The sequence below is a fragment of the Panulirus ornatus genome, chromosome 48 (genome assembly GCF_036320965.1).
Source record: "Panulirus ornatus isolate Po-2019 chromosome 48, ASM3632096v1, whole genome shotgun sequence".
NCBI lineage: Eukaryota > Metazoa > Arthropoda > Malacostraca > Decapoda > Palinuridae > Panulirus > Panulirus ornatus.
Window position 1 is genome coordinate 28305910 of NC_092271.1, and position 21128 is coordinate 28327037.

A 21128-nucleotide genomic window follows, 5' to 3' on the forward strand; every position below is an offset into this window, starting at 1 on the left:
GCACTTCACTGTCCAGGGTCTAACAGAAGGACAAGAATACCTGTTCCGGGTAATGGCTGTCAACGAAAATGGCATGGGTCCACCTCTGACAGGTGTGAATCCCATCAAGGCCAAGGCTCCTTACGACCCACCCTCTCCACCAGGCACCCCCAACGTTACAGAGGTGGGTGGTGACTTCGTTCACCTGGAATGGGATAAACCTGAACATGATGGTGGTTCTCGTATTAAGGGCTATTGGATCGAGAAACGTGAGATTGGCTCCAACATCTGGACGATGGTGAACCAGTACATCTGCCTTGCCACCCAGATCAATGTGTCTAATCTCATTGAGGATCGCCAGTACGAGTTCAGAGTCTTTGCTGAGAATGATGCTGGCATGTCACAACCCTCACTATGCTCAACATCTGTAAGGATTAAGGATCCCAATGCTGCTACTCCACCTGTCATCGTGACGCCCTTGCGCAATGTGATGGCTCTCCAACACAGGAGCGCAACCCTCACCTGCCAGATCTCCGGCAAACCCAAACCCAACATTTCTTGGTTCAAGGGCATGCGTGAGCTTTGCAACAGTGCCAAGTATGCCATGACCCGCGATGGTGAAACTTACTCCTTGACAGTGCATGATGTGTATGGTGAGGACGAGGATGAGTACATGTGTCGTGCTCAGAACTCCGGTGGCATCAGGAACACGAAGGCAGAAATCTCTATCAAACGTAAGTACCCATGTTACAGTGTTATAACTCGACCTGGAACAGAATCATTGTTAAAGGCCAGTCAGTTTAACAAACCTGTCATGCTTACTACATAACATGATCAGTGAACCCTTCCTCTTGTCCTAGTACACTTGGCTGTGCCATGTGAGTGCTCTAACCAATATTTCTTGGTACCCCTTACAGTGGCCCCGAAGATCAACGTTCCTCCAAGATTCCGCGACACTGCTTTCTTCGACAAGGGCGAGAACGCTGTCATTAAGATTCCCTTCATTGGCAACCCACGACCTCGCATCACATGGCAGCGTGAGGGAGAGACGATTGAGTCTGGTGGTCACTACAATGTGGAGACACAGCAGCGCCACGCCATCCTCACACTGCGTGATGTCACCAACCTGGACACCGGCAGCTACCGCCTCACAGCTGAGAACGAACTTGGCTCAGACTCCGTCATCATCAAAATCCAGATTTCTGGTACATCACTTGAACTAAATCTTAAATGTTGTATAAAGTTTCATATTAGAATGTCTTGAGGTTGTATATACTTTCATGTATCTAGCACACATTTCCTTACAATATTGTTATTGCTTTGTCTCATCAAAAAGAAATTTATATGGTGTTCGTGGCTTTAATCATTTGAAGTGTATAAAAACATTCAATCTCCATTAAATGCTCTTCTATATTCAACACCCACTTGAACTTTAATTTTTTTGTTCATCTCCATCCAGATCGTCCAGATCCGCCTCGTTTCCCCAAGGTGGAGAGCATCTTGGGTACCGAGTGTGTCCTTAGCTGGCAGATCCCTGTCTGGGATGGCGGCGCCAACATCAACAACTACATCATCGAGAAGCGCGAGCTTCCCATGGAATCTTGGATCAGGTGCTGCAACACACGTCTTACTACTGCACAGATCAAGGGGCTGAGTCCTGGACACAAGTACCAATTCAGGGTCTATGCTGAGAATGTCTATGGACGCTCCGACCCATCAGACGTCACCAGCATAGTTGAGACTCCGGCTCCTCTGGCTAAGAAGCCCAAGAAGAAGCAGTACGAGGTGGATGAAACTGGTAAGAAGATCCGTGGCAGGAAGGAAGAGGTCGATGACTATGATAAGTTCGTCTTTGACGTCTACTCTAAATACGTTCCTCAACCTGTTGACATCAAACATGATTCTGTTTATGAATATTATGACATCCTTGAAGAGATTGGCACAGGCGCTTTTGGTGTTGTCCATCGCTGCCGAGAGCGTAAGACTGGCAACATCTTCGCTGCCAAGTTCATCCCTGTTGCCTCTGCCATGGAGAAGGAGTTGATTCGTAAGGAAATTGATATCATGAATCACCTCCATCATCCTAAGCTCATCAACCTTCATGACGCCTTTGAAGATGACGATGAAATGGTCTTGATTTTCGAATTGTAAGTGTTTGATTTCGAATTGTGTTTGGTAGTTAACAGCCTGTAACAGATGTATAGTTGTAAAACCTTTCAATGTGAGAACATCATGAGACATTTGAGATAGCTGTGAATCTTTTTTAGGTTAGTGGTCTTTTAAAAGTCAGTATATTCACAACAGAGCTTATCTACCATATCCATCTGTAATTGTTTGCCTTTCTGTTTTCTAGCATGCTTCCCAGCATTCTTAAATCTCCTAGGAATATTTGTTTATGTAACTCTTTTAATTTCTTTTAACTTCCTTCAGCCTGTCTGGAGGAGAGTTGTTCGAGCGCATCACTGCTGAAGGCTACGTCATGTCTGAGGCAGAGGTTATCAACTACATGCGCCAGATCTGCGAGGGTGTCAAACATATGCATGAGAAGAATATCATTCACTTGGGTGAGTAGCTTGTGCCAGTGTTGTTATTTGCAACTGTTCAGCTGAGGCCTTGCACATCTTATCATCACTTGTAGAATATTGATCGTTACAGCCTATGAAAAATACTTTGCAGGATTACTTGGTTAATTAGAGAATTGCCTCAATTGACCCCCTCTATGTATACAACTCTTGTGTGGTGCCTGGGTAAGGATGGCCTGTGGAGTCCTGTTTCAGCAGGTAGACATAGTGAGCGGCAATTACCTCGATCATCCCATTAGAATACTAGATTGGTAACCAGTTCCCCTCAGAAAATCAGGTCTCTTGATCTCTCATGTCTCAAAAGTCTACCACAGTCTCTTAAAATTATGTAATTATCATTGGGATTAATGTTTTAACAAAGTTTTTGATAGCATCACACTTAAACCATGTGGGCACTGTAACCATGTGGGCACTGCAACCATGTGGGCACTGTAACCATGTGGGCACTGCAACCATGTGGGCACTGTAACCATGTGGGCACTGCAACCCTGCATTAACTTGTCAGTCATGCCCTCGTATAACAATAGTCCATGGTTTTACCTCTGGCCAGGTTATCTTACATCTGTGACGTAGTAGTGGATTAGATTCCTTTAACAAACTACAGTTCCTCTCCTGACCAAAGCTGCTGAAGATCAGCAAGAGTTGAATGTTGTCATCCAGGAGAGCAGAGTGATGCCAGATATTGTTATGAATCAAGTTCATAATTCAGCCTGACGTACACCTTGTCTTACTGTCTCTCGTGATCAGTATTATCTCTCTCTATCTGTTCAATTTGTCTTCATTATTTAGGAGGATTGATAATAGTGATGATAATATTTCATAATCATTGATAATAGTGATGATAATATACGATAATCAGCAAAGCTCCTTTTAAATGCTTAGTTTACAAATTATCATCATTGTTATAGAAGATATTTTTATTGCTTTACTGTGTCTTATTAAGACCTTGTTTGTTGTCAGCACTAATTAAGCAGCCAAACGAATGCTTCTGTGTTGTATATTGACCATATTTGATCCTTTCTCAACCTCTGCCGTAATCCTAAAAGTGTCTTTACCTTTTCATCCAGTTTACACCACTTATTACTCTGATTCACCGACCTTTCATGAGAGTCTTCATTATATGAACTTTGATATTCCTAAATAAATTTATTTCTTCATTAAACCTATCTCTTGTTCCCTAGTTTCAAGTCTCTGTCTCCCTACACGTCTTTACATAAATCCTGTAAACTTTGTTTTGAATCGTTAGTTTGACAACCTTCCCATTATGAATATTTCCGCTGATGTTACCATGACTGGCCAAAAACACATCTTAAAGAGTGCGTGTAGTTCCTCAGCACACCGGACCAGTGGTAACCTCAGCCTCTCCCCATTTGCCAAGACATCATTACTTTCAGTTTCCACGTTACATCTGAGACTGGAGAGTGATGACATATCAGTTCCACTGAACACCATTTTCGGGGTGATAGAAACTAAGAGCACTACACAGACATGAAATATTATCTGCCCATTCCAGATAAAAGAGACTGAGCCAGGCTACATTCTATACGGAGGCATATTAACATTCCCAAGTTTTAGTTGTATGTGGCAGTGTGGTTCATGTCCACTCCTCTGGCAAGGTCCTTGATCACTAACACTCAGCTGTAGTATGATCCTGGCCAGATACTGGTGGTCTCAACTGGTCACAGAACATAACCAGAACAGAAACAAGTTTAGTAAATAAGGAAATCCAGTTGAAGAAAGCTTAGGAAAAAAATGAAGCTTTCTGAGCAGAGTTAAGACTGAACAAGAAGGTGTGGCTGTCAATGTACATAGGAGATTTATAGGAAAGCAATTAATGATAAGAAAATCATAAGAAATGGGAACTAATAGCAGTGGAGCCTGTCAGGCACATGTACGGTAATCAATGATACACAGACCAGTTGTGTATCTGAACCCATTATAACATCATGAACTTTCATATCAGTGAGTGGGAAGAAAATGAAGCTAAGTATGAATGTAGATATTAACAGAAAACAGCAAATGACGGATCAGCCTATGAAAAAGAATAACTAAAACTTAGAATAAACGTATAAAAGATATAGAACCAGGTTAAGCATATTATAAACCAACAATAGACGGTAATAAAGTGACTGTTACAAATGATACAGCACACATGACAGACTCAAGTTAATCAAACAAGCATTTTAGATCATAACATTATAGAAGTAAATACCACCAATTAGTAGAAATGGATCAAGATAATTATAACATATCAACTGTAGAGGTAAGAAGATTGAGCAACGTGATCAGTCAGTCAATCACTTGACAAAATAAAGTGAAATAAAATCAGTTATATGAATGAAAATATATATGACAATGAAGATTGTAAGAGAGTATACTTAAACATCAACACAGTGTATAGGATTGATACAATATAATGTAAATCAGTGTATATCAAGACGAAAAGCAATGAATCTACGTAAGAGGGAAATGGAAAAACCAGAAAAGAACAGAAGCAAAGAAATGTTAGAAGATCAGGAAAAAAATTGGCTTAGAAATAATGGAATCTAAAAGAAGAGAAAGCGAATGAATAGAAGGGGATATGAAGATGGTATAGAATCCACAACTATTTTTCTTAAAACATAACCTAAATAAAACAAGGAAAAAATCATAGATTGTGCCTTTTGAAGTTGAGGAAAAATATGGAAATCACTCCAAGAAAATATTACAGATGCTAATTGATCAGTACTTAATATAAAAAATGAAGGAAAGTATATCAGGGAATATATAGTTAATATAATGAAGATTCCTGTACAGACATTGAAATAACAGAAAATTAAATAAAGCAACAGGTAGGAGAGGCACAAGGAGTGGAGTGGGTGTAATTATTGCTGAAATGAAGTATGGAGGACAGTGTGCCAAAGAGGAAACAGAAGGTTGCACCTGAGGACTGAGTCAAAGCTAGTATTGTTCCTTCCGCTGAAGATATTAATAGCAGTTATAAGGGAATAAGTCTATACAAGAGTGTGGATTGTGATGGATGTGACTGAGGGTGGAATAAGTGAGGAGCATGGGTGGGTAGGAAAGTTAGAGGATGTGTGTGGATCAGATTTTGTGGTGAGAATGACTGTGGAAAAGTAATTAGTGAAATGTATAAAGCTGTATGCATCTATTATAGATCTGGCAAAAACGTATCACAGAATTGAGTGGAATGCCTTATGGGATGTTAAGGATATGTAGGGTAGGGGGGCAACTGTTGCATGGTGTGAAAGCCTTCTATACAGGAGCAGGAGTGTGTGTAAGAGTGGATGGAGAGTTCAGCAAAAGCTTCAGTATACGTATATTGGGGTGCAAGGCAGGGTTGTGTGATGTCACCTTAGCTTTTTCACATATACCTGGATGGAGTGATATGAGAGATGAAGCTTAACATAGAAAGTAGGCAGCTACTCTTTTTCTCTCTCCATCACACCTGCTGCATACATTTTCCATTTTCACACCTTGCGCACATCATGTCCTGCTTAATCTTTGGACCTTCTAGTGACCGAGTCAGTCCCATGAGATAGCATCATGGCCTAATTTAACTCTGGACATGTTATCAGACTTGACCTGAAGGCACCGGTGTGACCTTACCTAACCCTGAGTAGTTTGTAAATCCCACTTATCCATGATTTGTCTGTGACCCTGCTTGACTCCAGGTTAACTTCCATGGCCTTGATTACAATCCTGATGGTTATGGGGACTGATTTTCAAGTATTCCCATGAATTAACCTTCTGTTGATATGCCTCTCTGACCCTGGGTAGACTCATGACCTCTACTTACTGCAGTTAGTGCCATGATCCCCTTCAAGCAAACGCAGGGTGGTAACTATACAGGAGTTATGGCTCGATCTTATTTATATGACCATCAAAGATTTGACTTATATGGATTAACATAATCCTTCCTAGACCAAGGGTGGCCACACACCTAACCTGTCCTGACCTTGTAAACGCCAATGACTATTCCTTGGCTGACTCGAGACTTTGTTAGGTTCCTCATATTGTACAGCCTGATGTAACCAGACAAGGATAATCAGATGACCTGATGTGGAGAAAGAGTTGTGCCTGACTCAGACAGCCCCGTGACCTGACCCTTAATACAACCCCTTCAGATGACTTAACCCTCTTGGGGTGACCCCATGCATGACCCTGTATAGTTAGGTACACGATATATAGCAGTAGTTGACAGCCTGAGGATGACCCTATTAAAGGCTTTTGTCGTTCTCCTTCAGGCATCAGACCGGAGAAACTCTTGTGCTATAGTGAAATCCGTTTTGATGAACCATTGTTCCAAGGTTCGTGAAGCTTCTTACAAAGTCTTTCCTTTTGCTCGTTATTCTGTTATCTATCTTGCCTCTTTACAATTGGTCGTTGTCGTTACTGAGGTCGACTTGACGCCAGTAACGACGGTAGGACTCGGCATGATCCTCCAAGCCAGCGGTACCTACCTACCTGCCCACCCCCAGTAACACCACGTCACAGCCAGTAACACTGTCACAACTTTCACTTGCTCACACCTCATTAACCATCACCCTCGGTCACTCCCGTCTACACTCCATGTACAGCGTCTGCTTAACAAATATGTTCATCTTGTCTAAGTCAAATTGTACATCTTTGTCTGAACAAAATGTTTCACTTTCAAGAGCATCTGGTGTGGAGTGGAGAGGTACATGTTGGAGTAAAGAGGAGGTTCTTGATCAGTAGCATGTAGTTCATCTGTGTAGTCCAGCTAACATTATAACACTGATGTTTGGTCTTCTTGTAATCATTTAAGTCGACAGTTGCAAGCACTTATGGGGCTTTGCTGCCCCTCCATGAGCAGGTGGCTGGGTGCTCATATGTAGGGCACCTCACTTAGGTTTAACAAAAACAACTAAGATTTACCAGCACAATTTCTTAGCCTTGCTCACTAACCCAACTATGATCTGTTTCCAAAACTTCTTAGACTTGCCCACTAAGCTGTGACCTGTCAACTTTTCCTCTGATTTTTTCAGGCTTGCTCAGTCGGCTATGGTCATCTGAATTTCTAGACTTCTGTCACTGTAGTCTAAACTTTTTAGACTTGCTTACCAAACGTGTGCACAGACTCGCTTATCGCTGCTAGACTTCGCTCTTTGTGTGGGAACAGTTCTGTCCAGATCACATTCACAATTCTGTTTTTCAGAAAATCTCAGATTTGTGACATGATCAGATATTTACTCAAAATATTGACTTGTCATTATGTTATCATACTGCTTTAAAATACTGCAGTTAGTGTATGTAGTGATCCATGTTAGCTGTACAGTTGATCGACCTGGTGAGGTACTTGCATGTGGGATGAGAGCAGCCGCTACTGCCACAGGCGTGAAACATTCCAGTATTAGGGGAAAAAAATCTGATGTTACTATAGGAAAGGAAGTCCTCTTCCTCCACTGTCTGTTGTCTCACATACATCATGGCCAGGATGCCAGTAGCTGGTACAGGAGTTTATAGAAAATTAAGCCATTGCTTTTCTCAATCCTGCAGTCACCAGAAGATAAAAGATATCACTTTCACAAGAAATTATTCAATTATTGGTTCTAACCACAGCTGATGTTATCATTTGGTGTAAATCTGTCCTTTAAAGATAATTTCATTTAATTAATAATTGTTGAATTATATCATAAGAATATTCAGATATACTTATTGGAAAAAACAACTAAGACTCCTGGGTTACAGGTAGGAAGCCATGAGTCCTGCGCCTTGTCAGTCACCTATCTGAAAAGATGTTTCACTTTGAGAGTTTCAGGAATTATCATGCTGAAGTTATTCATGTTTCTAATTGCAGATGTCAAGCCTGAGAACATCATGTGCCAAACCAAGACTTCAACTAATGTGAAACTCATTGACTTTGGTCTCGCGACCAAGTTGGATCCTAATGAAGTGGTCAAAATCTCGACTGGTACGGCTGAGTTCGCGGCGCCTGAGATCGTTGAGAGAGAACCCGTAGGCTTCTATACAGACATGTGGGCTGTAGGTGTCCTTGCGTATGTCCTCCTCAGTGGTCTCTCACCATTTGCTGGTGAGAACGATATTGAGACACTCAAAAATGTCAAGGCCTGTGATTGGGACTTCGATGAAGAAGCCTTTAAGAATGTGTCCAACGAGGCTAAGGACTTTATCCGACGTTTGCTCATTAAGAACAAAGAGTGAGTATTGTTGTGTCCACAAACAAGCCAGGGCTGTATAATTCTTGACACAGTTGATGATTCAGGCATTTAGTCAGCCACTTGACATTCTGTTGTTTAATTGTGTCCTCTTTAAGCACTGTTCAGTTAGTTATCTAAGACGATATTATATCTTATTCCTTCATGTGTTCTGTTAGTAGCCAACTCATATGGCAGCTTGATTCATCCATTGTAACCCCAACCCCAGTCTCATGCATTCTGCAACCCATGTAACTACTGTGCCATCCACAGGAAGCGCATGACTGCCCATGAGTGTCTAGTGCATGCATGGTTGCGTGGTGACTATTCACCTCGCCTGGAGCCTATAGATATGATGCGTTACATTCCCATCCGCGACAAAATCCGTGCCAAGTACAAGGAATGGGAGAAGTTCCTCCTGCCCATTGGTCGTCTTGCAGAATATTCCTCACTCAGAAAGTTGCAGCTGGAGAAGTACAGGATACACGACACACAGTTCGGTGAGTTCCTCAGCCTACCCACCATCACAACACATCAAAACCATTTTGTATTGTTCAGAGAACACTGTAAACACAGAAGCATCCCCAGAGAACACTGTAAACACAGAAGTCTCCCCAGAGAATGCAGTAAACACAGAAGCCTCCCAAGAGAACACTGTAAACACAGAAGTCTCCCCAGAGATTGTCATATCCCTTTCTCTGTACCTTCGTGTTATTTCATAACTCAAGCTTTCCATCTAATAATTCACCAACTTTTGTTTATTCATGTTATGGAAGGTGCTAGACTGCAGGATATGGATTCTCGGGGTTTCTGAAAAAATGCAAAATAATGCAACTTCTGGAAAGGAGGAAGCCAACCCCTTCCAGACCAACCAAACAGCCTACCCCCTCCCCCACACCACAGTCCTGGAGCGACAACCACTGCAGATGTGTTTTACAAATAATTTTAGTACACTGTTTCACCGGACACCAAAGTTCTGTTCTGTCTCTGTGTTTGATAGTGATGTCATTCTTTACTGTGGTAACATGTTAACACTATGATTACCGACAAGTGAGCCCTCCCTGCACAACTGGTAACCCACATCTCTGCTTCAGACCGACGACAGTGTGCGCCAAGGTTTGTCATTCGACCACAGAATGCCTTTGCTTATGAGGGCCAGAGCGTGAGGTTCACTTGCCGCATAGTAGCTGTGGCTGCACCCACTGTCTGCTGGTTCCACAACAACATGGAGCTTCGTCAGTCTGTCAAGTACATGAAGAGGTACTCAGGCGAGGACTACTCCTTCATTATCAACCGTGTCAAACTGGACGACCGTGGCGAGTATATCATCCGCGCCGAAAACCACTATGGTGCCCGGGAAGAGCCAGTCTTCCTCAACGTCCAGCGTAAGTATCATAAGTTAGCCATCTGCTAAATTCCATAACTCATTTATTATTATTATATGTTACTGTTGAATGGGGAGAAAGCAAATCATACTTATGCTATGATACAGCCGTGTTATATGGTACTCACAATCATTTACTATCAGGGTTAAGCTTATTCTTTAAAGATCATTTGTACATGGAGAGGGTTAATGCGAGTTATGCGGGTGGAGTGTGATGGTTAAGACACTTACCTGTCAATGTTACTGACAGCTATGCCTCCGGAGATCCCACCCTACCGGCCACAGGAACAAATCATCCGGCGTCGCCAGCCTATGCCATACAAACTATGGCAGGAGGAGAGCGAGGGTGCACCTAGCTTCACCTTCCTGTTACGTCCACGTGTGATCCAGTGCCACCAGACATGCAAGCTCCTCTGCTGTCTCTCCGGCAAGCCTGTCCCAACAGTCAAGTGGTACAAGGGAACACATGAGCTCTCCAAGTATGACTATCCTATGAGTCATGCTGACGGTGTCGTCACTATAGAGATCGTCAACTGTAGCCCAGCTGACTCTGGCAAATACAGATGTGTTGCAAGCAACCATCTAGGTGAAGATGAGACTTCCTGTGTTGTTATCGTTGAAGGTATGTCTTCATCATGACTTTTTCCACACTTGATCATTCAACTTCAGTACTTTATTGCTCGATAGAGGAACGGAGCCTAGTCGTCACACTTTTTTATTTCAAATTGTTGTTCTCAGTTATTGACATCTTATATAACTGAGCAATTATTACACAATCTGGTACATACTATAGCCATACTATATTTCTTGATAATTTCTTGAATCATTATTTTAGTATTACAGAGAATTTTGCCTTATATTATGTGTGTGTGTGTGTATATATATATATATATATATATATATATATATATATATATATATATATATATATATATATATATATATATATTGTATTTGAAGTACAGTAGTTCCTTCCCCTAAACATTGCATATTCATGTTTACCGTTTTGGTGTACCATCCATACCAAGCACTCCTTCCCATTTCTCAAACTTGTTGCTCATTAGTCTTCAACAAGACTCTCCGTTAACCCGGTACCTTACAGTCTTCTCAACTTTATCTAATAGTTGATGGGTCTGACCATGTAGCCATCAAGGTGTTAACTTGAATATGACCAAATCGAGGAAACTGCGCTTACTTCACTAGTCTTTTTTTCGATGCAGTGCCAACTTTGATAGCTAAGAATCTTATCTCCTTCACAAAGCCATTTAATGGAACGTAAATAATCACAAATCAGAATCATGCCACAAATTTCCTTACCAAATTTTCTTTTCAGACATTCGGTCGTAAACTTCAGGTTTCCTTCATTAACACAGCTTAAGAAAAATTTTCTTAATGCTTATTAACAATTTATTTCATTATACTACTGTATACAGTAACCAAGGCCACAGCACTAGCTCATGTGTTGACCACCTTCTGTTCCTGGTAACATGATCTCATAGTAAACTGGTTTTCGATTTCTTCTAAAAGGTCTGGGAGACCGCACGCCCGAACAACGGACTCTCATGAGTAATCTGAAGTACACAGGTAATACCGGAGAGACAGACAGTGTGTACCAGTGTCCGGTACAACCACCTGTGTAGCGAGGGTGGATTGGAGGGTGTGTGTAGTGACACCATGATATATAGTGTGTTGTGAGGAGGGAAGGGTATTTAGTGTAGTGTAGTGTGTGTTGTGGGGAGAGAGGAGTGTTTAGTGTACTGTAGTGTAGTGGGGTAAGGTTGCTCTTTCTCAGTACACACCTGAAAATGTATGCATTCAGTTTAAAGAAATATAACTCATGGTACAAATACACTTTTTGGTCACAGCTAATCCTATAAGGGTTCTATCTTAAGTGCGTGGCACATTATGTCATGCATGTGATATTAAAGATGAAAAGAATTTCACCAATAAGTCACAGTCACAATGCCATTGACTCCTTCAATGGTATTCTAAATATCACCAGTTCATCATCTAATAGTCATTATGTGATAAAGTACTTTCATCACACCAAGTACACATCCCCAGGTGACACATAAGTTGTAGCCATGATATGTATCAAGTCACACTCACAGTATATGTCCGAGGCAGCACACTACCTCCACATCCCCTGCAACGACCAGTGTGGTTGTACTGACCTCTTTTCCTCTGTGGTCAGAGGTGTAAACCCTGTCATCTCATGGCTGGGTATGGAGCGTGTCTGGCTAACGCTTCCTTTGCATCACCTCCACCTCTCTAAAGGCCTAGTGCCACCATCAGGAGAGCTGATGCTTGTGTGCTGCTTGTCAGCCTTCTAAGGTTCATAGAGAACTATGGATAGACCCTGTCATGGGTTCTTCATGATTCTGCTATGGACCGAAGTTAATATCACCAGTAACAGCCTAAACATCCTGTCCCTTATGACTCTAAACAAGTTTTCTGAGTAAAGCTTTTTTTCCTCGCTTTGAACTCAGTTTTTAAGATCGCTCCTTGAAGTATACTGGAGAGATTATTATATTTTTGTGGTACAGTGAAGGAAAACTATTTTTCATGACAAAAAACAAACTGATTAACACACTTTCAACTCACATATCTATTTTTCCCCGAGAAGGAACATTTTTCAGTTTTTTCCCCCACCCTGTAGCTGTCTGTCACCTTACAGTTTCATAAACTGCCCTAATGACCACGAGTGAAAGTGGGCCAAGGTCTCGATGGCCTGGGTAACCTAGCATGTTATTGTCCCATCCCACACAAAGGCAGTCAAAAACTGTTAATGGCTTGGGTCTTCAGTTTGTATAACACTTTTTTGTTTTTTTTGCTTTAAATCCAAGGTAATGAGGTAACAGACGAACAGACTCTCCTACTTAAGAACCTGTCGAGTGAAGGTAATGCTTTCTAAATACAAGTAGTTAGTCTAACTGGTTGAATAGTGTTGTTTTGTCCTTTGTGGTGACAAGTTGGTGCTAATGACCTCAGGAATTTCATAAAATAAACCATAGTTCATGTTTCATATCAATCAAATTGTCTCAAATTCTTGAAATTTTTGACAAGTCTTTCGTAGTTCCAGATATTTAACATAAGCCTTTCAAAGTTAGTGAACTTATATGATGTAACATGAGGTACTCTTGTATGGAGCAATGGTCACCTCTAGTACAGTGACCAGTTCTCCCAGCAGGAGCCTCAGTAAGGTGGATATACTGTACAGTTCCCTGACCAGAACTGGGGGACAAGTTGTTTTGTCCAAATAATATCCCTCTACATCTGCATCCACATCCTTTTCACAAGTTGGCATCCTTCCTTACATTGTACAGATCTGAGGCTAGAGCACTTAATGATAGTGTTAACACTAAGGGTTAATAGTACTGTGGGTTCATTTTAATTCGTAAATGTACAATATTTTATGTAAAGAATGTAATAACAGATGTAGCAGAAGCAGCGACATTAGTACACACAGGACTTGATCCCTCATGATGTTCTGTAGACTTCAGGAAAAATAACACATTAGGTGTTAGTTTTTTTCCTTACAAGTTAATGACTCAAATGTACATTTTCCCACTTGTAACTACAGAAGACACTATACATAGTTTCCATAGCCTCTCATTAAACAAGTTCAGCCAACTCATGTATGCACGTCGTGTTATGAAAGGACCGTGTGTCAACCAGTGACCATGTTATAACTGTCAGGTTCTGGAGGATTATCCCTCCTTCTCCTGTGATCCTTTGTTTTATATCCTGCATTTTCATTCTTTGTGAATAAAAAGATCCATATCTTGAGTTTTCCGGTATATATAAGATTCTTATGATCACTGTTTTAGTATTCCTAAATTCACTGTTGTGCTCTGGTCAACCTGAGCAAGGATAACTGTATACTGTTCTACTTTGTTCTCTTGCAGTGGCAGTCTTTGCTTTTTGCTATTCACTTTTCCTTAAGGAAGTGCCAGTTTATAGCTTATTACAGATAATAGCTTAACATTTCAAGACCAGTTTTATTGAAGTTTCATTTAAATTCTGCTTCTAATGCAATTTTTTCATTCCTGTTCGTGGCTTCCCAACGACCTTGTTTCCCTGGTGCCCCACTCACACCACCATACACCGCCACAATACCTCACACCATCACACCCATGTACCATCACCATGCCCACACATCCCCACCAAACTGACATCAGACCGAAGGTATATCGAGACGACGATCAAGGACCTGCCTCCGCCACCCACGCCAGCCATCAGAGTAGATGACTCCAGTTCGTCTAGTTACTTCAGCTCCAAACACAAGGTATGAGGCCACCTTAGGTAAGTTTTATGAGACCAAATCAGAGATGGAAGAATGGGGTGAAAAAGATTTGACTGGGGCCTGAACATGCAGGTGGGGGTGAAAGGCATGCATGGGATAGAGTGAACTGGAACGAGGAACATGCAAGGGGATGAAAAGTGTGCACAGGCTAGGGTGAATTGGAACAAGGCAGTATGCAGGGGTTAACACGTCATTGGACTGATCCAGGGCTTGTGAAGCAGCTGGGGTAAATCATGGAAAGGTATGTGGGGCCTGGTTATGAATAGGGAGCTGTAGTTTCAGTTCATTTTACATGACAGCTAGAGAATGTATATCAGCAAATGTGGCCTTTTTACATCTGTTCCTAACACTTCCTCACTATCAAGTGCACTTGGGAACTTACCATGTTCATTTTCCCATGGATTCGTAGGAATATTATATATATATATATATATATATATATATATATATATATATATTGTTGATATGACAATCATACAAGTCCATGCTAATTTTAGAAGGAGGTAATTGCACCAGTAGGAGCAGATAATAAAGTTTATTGAAATTTTACAGCACTGTTCATATTTCATGGAAGAAATCTGCCTCATCAGGTGTATACATTTCACAAAGTTTCAGCTTCTAACACAAACACCCAGACCTATAAACCCTTTTATCACCATGTCAGAGAAGAAACTATGCCCCTGGCCATCAAAGGGAAAGTGAGGAGTTGTTTAAGAGTTATGCAGGGTAGGTTGATCTGGGTAGGGAAATGCATTTTACTACCCTCCTTATGTTGTCTTGGTAGTTCATATATGCTATCTTGTCTTGGTAGTTCATCATGATTTGGTTGATAACTGGATGTGCTTGAAAGTTACCTGAAGATAAGTTAAAGTTATTAATATTAGCAGTTACGAGATTCAGGGACATTATGGATAGCATATTACGATAAGGGGTACAATGTGACAGGGTCAGCAAGATCTACAGGGTGATCATTTTCCTGCCATTGCTTAGCGATAGCAGTACTATGTTCACCTCTGTACACTGACTGACTGTTCCAATAGCATCTCGGTTTCTGTTTTACCTGTTTGACCAGTATATTCTTTACATGCCTAACAGTTAAGGGTTAGTGTTGTTATATTGGCAGGCAACATAAAAGGATCTGTGTTTTAGTAAGTCTTACATTAGCTAAGTTAGGAGAATATGGTAGATTGTAGTTCCTAGATGTATAAAAATGTCTTTCAGGTTTTCAAGTAAAACCATGAAACTTTGTGATTTGTTTACACCTGATGAGGTGGATTTCTTCAGGAAACATATAGTGTATTGTAAAGTTTCAGTATATTATCTGAACTACCAAAGGGCGATTACCCCTTTATATATATATATATATATATATATATATATATATATATATATATATGTTTTTTTTTTTATTTTGCTTTGTCGCTGTTTCCCGCGTTTGCGAGGTAGCGCAAGAAAACAGACAAAAGAAATGGCCCAACCCACCCCCATACACAATGTATACACACACACATCCACACACGCACATATACATACCTATACATCTCAATGTACACACATACATACATACTCAGACACACACATATATACCCATGCACACAATTCACACTGTCTGCCCCCATTCACTCCCATCGCCACCTCGCCACACATGGAATACCTTCCCCCTCCCCCCTCATGTGTGCGAGGTAGCACTAGGAAAAGTATATATATATATATATATATATATATATATATATATATATATATATATATATATGTATCTTTCTTTTTCTTTTAAACTATTCACCATTTCCCGCGTTAGCGAGGTAGCGTTAAGAACAGAGGACTGGGCCTTTTTTGGAATATCCTCACCTGGCCCCCCTCTGTTCCTTCTTTTGGAAAAAAAAAAAAAATGAATTATGTACATGTGTCTATATGTATATGTTTGTGTGTGTATGTGTATGTGGGTGGGTTGGGCCATTCTTTCGTCTGTTTCCTTGTGCTACCTCGCTAACGCGGGAGACAGCGACAAAGTATAATAAAATAAAAATAATGAATATATATATATAACTATTTCATGTTTGGTATGCTACAATTAGTAAGATTGTTGAGAAAGATGATAATTATTGGTTAAAGAAGATTCCCTCCTTGGGAAATTAATATTCATTGTTGCAATTCATTGGTTAGTCTTTATTTTGGGGGTATCAGTACCATTATCAGTTTCTGTATTATCATTATCAGAGTCTATAGTTTCAGTATCAATCAGTCTCACCATGATGACCTGTAACTCGCTTTGCGTGTTAGCCTAGGCTTATTTAAAATTTCTTAATGCTTTTAATGTGGAATTTACTAATATATGACCAAAAGCAAGTACTGACCAGTCATGGAGGTAACAAGTACTCTCTTTCCTCCACCCTCTCGCTCGCTCCTACTACCATTACTGTTACCATCACTACCATTACTGCAACCATCACCACCATTACTCCTACCATCACTATACAACCAACCATCATTCTGATCATCACCAATGCTGCCACACTTCACTGTATCTGCCACTACTATTATTACTACTACTACTACTACTACTGTTGGTGCCACTAATGTACTGATGGTGGTTCTCTCTGGCACACCACAACTAATGCTCCTTACATGGCTGCCTCTACTGCATACGCATCGCCGTCACCACTGCCACTTATATCTCTTACCTTAATAATACCGATGAAATGTTCACTGCCACCAAATCCATCCCTGCACAACACACCTACCCACTACCACAACCACATCACCACACTACCACATCATCACCACACAACCACTTCCACAACCATACCATCACCACATTACCACCATCTTGGCAATCATGAACGCATCAGTCGGCTGCCACCATAGCCGTTACCAGTAGTTCCTCGGCTATCCAGGAGAGTCGTAGCACGAAGGTCGAGGCCTCCTCCACTGCCTCCAGCACCACAACTGGGGCCAAGAGAACACTAAAGCCTTATGGCAAGAGGCAAGACTCCACGGGCTCCACCTCCAGGTCCCGTTCTGCCACGAAGGAACTTGAGTGTGAGTATCATTTATAACCAAGTACCAAGTATCAGTATGTAGTATTTTACTCAGCAGCTGGTTATGAACAGTACTCTGTAGGGAGAGACAAAGGTTAAAGCTTAAACCTGGAATAAATGTGTTGCATACACTTCTTGCAGTAGACCATCCAAGTTTGATTTCTTCTTTTGGTCTGAAATGCCGCTTACATACGTAAAAAATTATAATTATGTATTTTGATTAGATTATAAGTATCCATACACATCCAGCAGTTATATATATATATATATACCAGTGCATAATACTAATGAATATGTAAAGAACACATGAATTTACAGGAAAACACAAGTTTGTGTGACAAATTTGCCATCTCAAGTATTCTTCACTCAAACATATGACAAAGATGTGACTTGGCATGTAGCACTTAATACACTTTAGTTCTTGAGCATATCAGTGTTCTCATTGGGTGACATAAACCATTGTAAGTTGAAATTACTTCACCTGACATTTCCTTCCCCTGCAGTGCCCCCAGATGACTCACTGATGGGCCCTCCCGGGTTCTCAGGCGAGCTACCACCAACGTTGGCCATCAAGGATGGTGAACCTTTGTGTCTTAAGTGCACAGTCAAGGGTGACCCAGAACCTCAAGTTGCTTGGTTTAAGAATGGCGAAGTTCTCAGCTCTTCTGACATTGTTGATCTAAAGTACCGCCAGGGTCTAGCATCACTCACTATCAATGAGGTGTTCCCAGAAGATGAGGGACAGTATGTATGTCGTGCCACCAACTCGCTTGGCACAGCGGAGACCAAGTGTATCCTTTCTGTGACTCCAATGGAGCAGCAGGTCAGTAGCAAAGGCAGCCGAGGCGACAAAGTGCCCAGAATCCTGGAGCATCTTAAGTCACACGAGGTGCCAGATGGCTCGGCTCAGACGCTTTCCTGTAAGATTGGTGGTGCCACCAAGTTCGATGTGGTGTGGCTTCACAATGAGAAGGAGATCAAACCCTCAAAAGACTTCCTATATGTGACCGAGGGAGACACCTACTTGCTCAAGATAGCTGAGGTCTTCCCTGAGGATGCTGGAACCTACACCTGTGAAGCCTTCAATGACACTGGGGAAACGTTCAGTACCTGCACACTTGTCGTCTTAAGTAAGTTAACATAGCCTTGTCTGATTCCCAAGTAAGTTAACATAGCCTTGTCTGGTGCCCACATGTACACTAAAACACAAGTCTTATCATTAAAAGATGTCTAAATTGATTGATTTTGCAGTTATGTACAAATCTTTTTTTTTAGCAGTATCTTAATCTCAGTTGATTCAGTCTTGTAAAAGGTATTTGTTAGTGGGTGAATTATTTTCGACTAATAAACTGATTCATGTGATCCTATGAAAATAAAGCTTTATCATTAGTCATCTTGTAAGGTTGGTTCAGTTAATGGTAAATCAGTAAATCATTTAGTACACAGGTCCTCAGCGCCATAGAAAAGGAAAATACTGATATTGCCATTTATTACAATTCCTGTCCCATGTTGATATTCTCTATTAAGTTTTAGAAAAATTTAATTTTAGATGTTGAATCATTGTAGCACACAATCAAATGGATATCATTCTTGTTTATCATCACCTCAGTGTGCCTTACTGTATGAACCATCGCATTCCAAAACCTTAGCTGTTGCACTAGTATGTGGAAGCAGTTAACACCATTAGCAAGGATTTGATAATATATTTATCATGCTAAATGCAGGTTCTGCTCCCACCACATTATTCTTTATCACTAACTGAATCCTTTTGTGTTAGTGTCAGTCTGCCTGATTCTGTCAGTATTTTATCCTGAGTCTGATCATTTTCACATTCTGCTTGAACCTCATCAATGTCACATTCCTCTTGACCCACATCAGTGTTACAGGTTCTTTTGTCACGTTCACTGTAACTTTCTGCCTTTTCTCTAGTCCCAGGTGAGGAGAAGAAGCAGCCTGCTTTCAAGAAATTCCCAAGGTCACAGACAGTGATGGAGGGTAAGGTGGCCAACTTCACCGTCAAGTTTGAGAAGGAGCCATTGAAAGTGTCTTGGCTCAAGGACGGGAAGCCAGTAGATGAAACTTCACCACGCTTCAAGTTCCAGCAGGAAGGCAAGAAAGAGTTCTCTTATGAGATCCCTGCTTGCCTGCCAACAGATGTGGGCCAGTACGTGGTGAAGGCCACGTCCAAGAAGGGTGACACCTCTGCTGCCTTTTCCCTCAGCGTCCACACGCCTGATGACCTGTGACTCGCCCCATCCTCACCCTGAGACACTGGTTAGTAGTCCATCAGTACTCTCCTCTCAGTATATGATGATAAAGATTTTATAATATTCACAGTCCTGTGTATCTAGAGACATTTAAAAAGTTAATAAATGTAATTCAGAAAATACAGCTAATTCTTTGTATAGATTCAAAAACTGAAGTACAAAGAAACATGGTTATATTGAAGAATTTTTTGATAAATATGAAATTTTGCATTTTTTCCTGAGTGCTGTCTCCTGCCAACAGATTGGACCACGCGGCCACCATAGTCATGTGTATCTGGTGAATTCGTCACAAGATAACATGACTGACGAACTCCACGGCCACTTGGCCTGCATATGCTGGCTGGGTCGGCCCTGGAGCAAGCATTTTCATCGTGTTATAGAGACTGTGTGCATGTTCGCTTCCGTGCTACATGTATTTTTCATATGAGATTATTTATCACTATTATTAATACATTTATTAGATATAGCAAACTTGTTGATGTGGAAGAGATGTGTCTGAGGCGAGAAAGAATTACCATCTTATCAAAGTTTTGTGCACATACGTGAACTAGGTGTATGTATTTGTTTTATGTCGGATTCACAGCACTGTATATTGTCCTCTGACTGGGGACCCCCCTTGTATAGTTACTGACGAATGAATGAAGAAAGTGGAAAGTAAGCGTGCGCTAAGAGATGAACTCTTCGCACTACAGCTCAGCTTGAATCCCTACCTACCTGGCTGGGCCTACACTGATCAAATGTACGTCAGTTGACTGTTCAGATCTTTTTAACCCTGTTGATTCCTAATAGTGTTTTGTTCAGAGTCCTTATTAGTTTGGCTGTTATCTAACCTGGGACGGATAGAGCAATCCATTCTTGTATGGGTTGAAGTTGCACCACAACTCATATGACTGTGGATTGTGAGCCTGTCCTCCTCTCCGTCTCTCTTTCTCTGTCTCTCAACACCTCTCTTTCTCTCTTTACAAAGTTCCCGCCATGTTCTCGTCATTGTACGTCATCAACCTGAGCACCAATCATATAGCTCTATGCGCTGTTCTCAGTATACGTCATCAGTCTACGAACCAATAACATTTTGACATTGTTGCCAATAGTAACATATGTCAGATTCTCAGCTGACTGGTAAGTACAACACAGCGCGCTCAGATAGCACATACGTGAACTGTATAAGAATTGCCACTGTAACTTGTATAAGGCTTTATGCGAGAAATATATGTGAATTTTATTATTGTTTGTTTTTATCTCCACGTTTGAATTTATTAATGTAATACAGCGTACTAAAATGGATGGGAAGTTCTCCCATCATTTGGAGTACGAAACATTAAGACTAGTCCCTCCATCATTTGGAGTATGAAACATTAAGACTAGTTCCTCCATCATTTGGCATATGAAACAA

General features: G+C 41.1%; 1 protein-coding gene across 1 annotated transcript in view; it reads left to right on the forward strand.

Annotated features, from left to right (window-relative positions):
- Window positions 1-20960, forward strand: part of bt (projectin protein bent) — a 178750-nt gene extending 157790 nt beyond the window's left edge. The window contains 14 exon segments of the mRNA XM_071690353.1: window positions 3-713; window positions 897-1184; window positions 1439-2126; window positions 2410-2543; window positions 8383-8743; window positions 9014-9240; window positions 9835-10125; window positions 10375-10746; window positions 11652-11708; window positions 14306-14412; window positions 17280-17469; window positions 17972-18598; window positions 19398-19742; window positions 19977-20960. Coding sequence (XP_071546454.1) covers window positions 3-713; window positions 897-1184; window positions 1439-2126; window positions 2410-2543; window positions 8383-8743; window positions 9014-9240; window positions 9835-10125; window positions 10375-10746; window positions 11652-11708; window positions 14306-14412; window positions 17280-17469; window positions 17972-18598; window positions 19398-19714 — 4370 coding nt within the window. The 3' untranslated portion in view covers window positions 19715-19742; window positions 19977-20960.
- The last annotated feature ends 168 nt before the right edge of the window (window positions 20961-21128 follow it).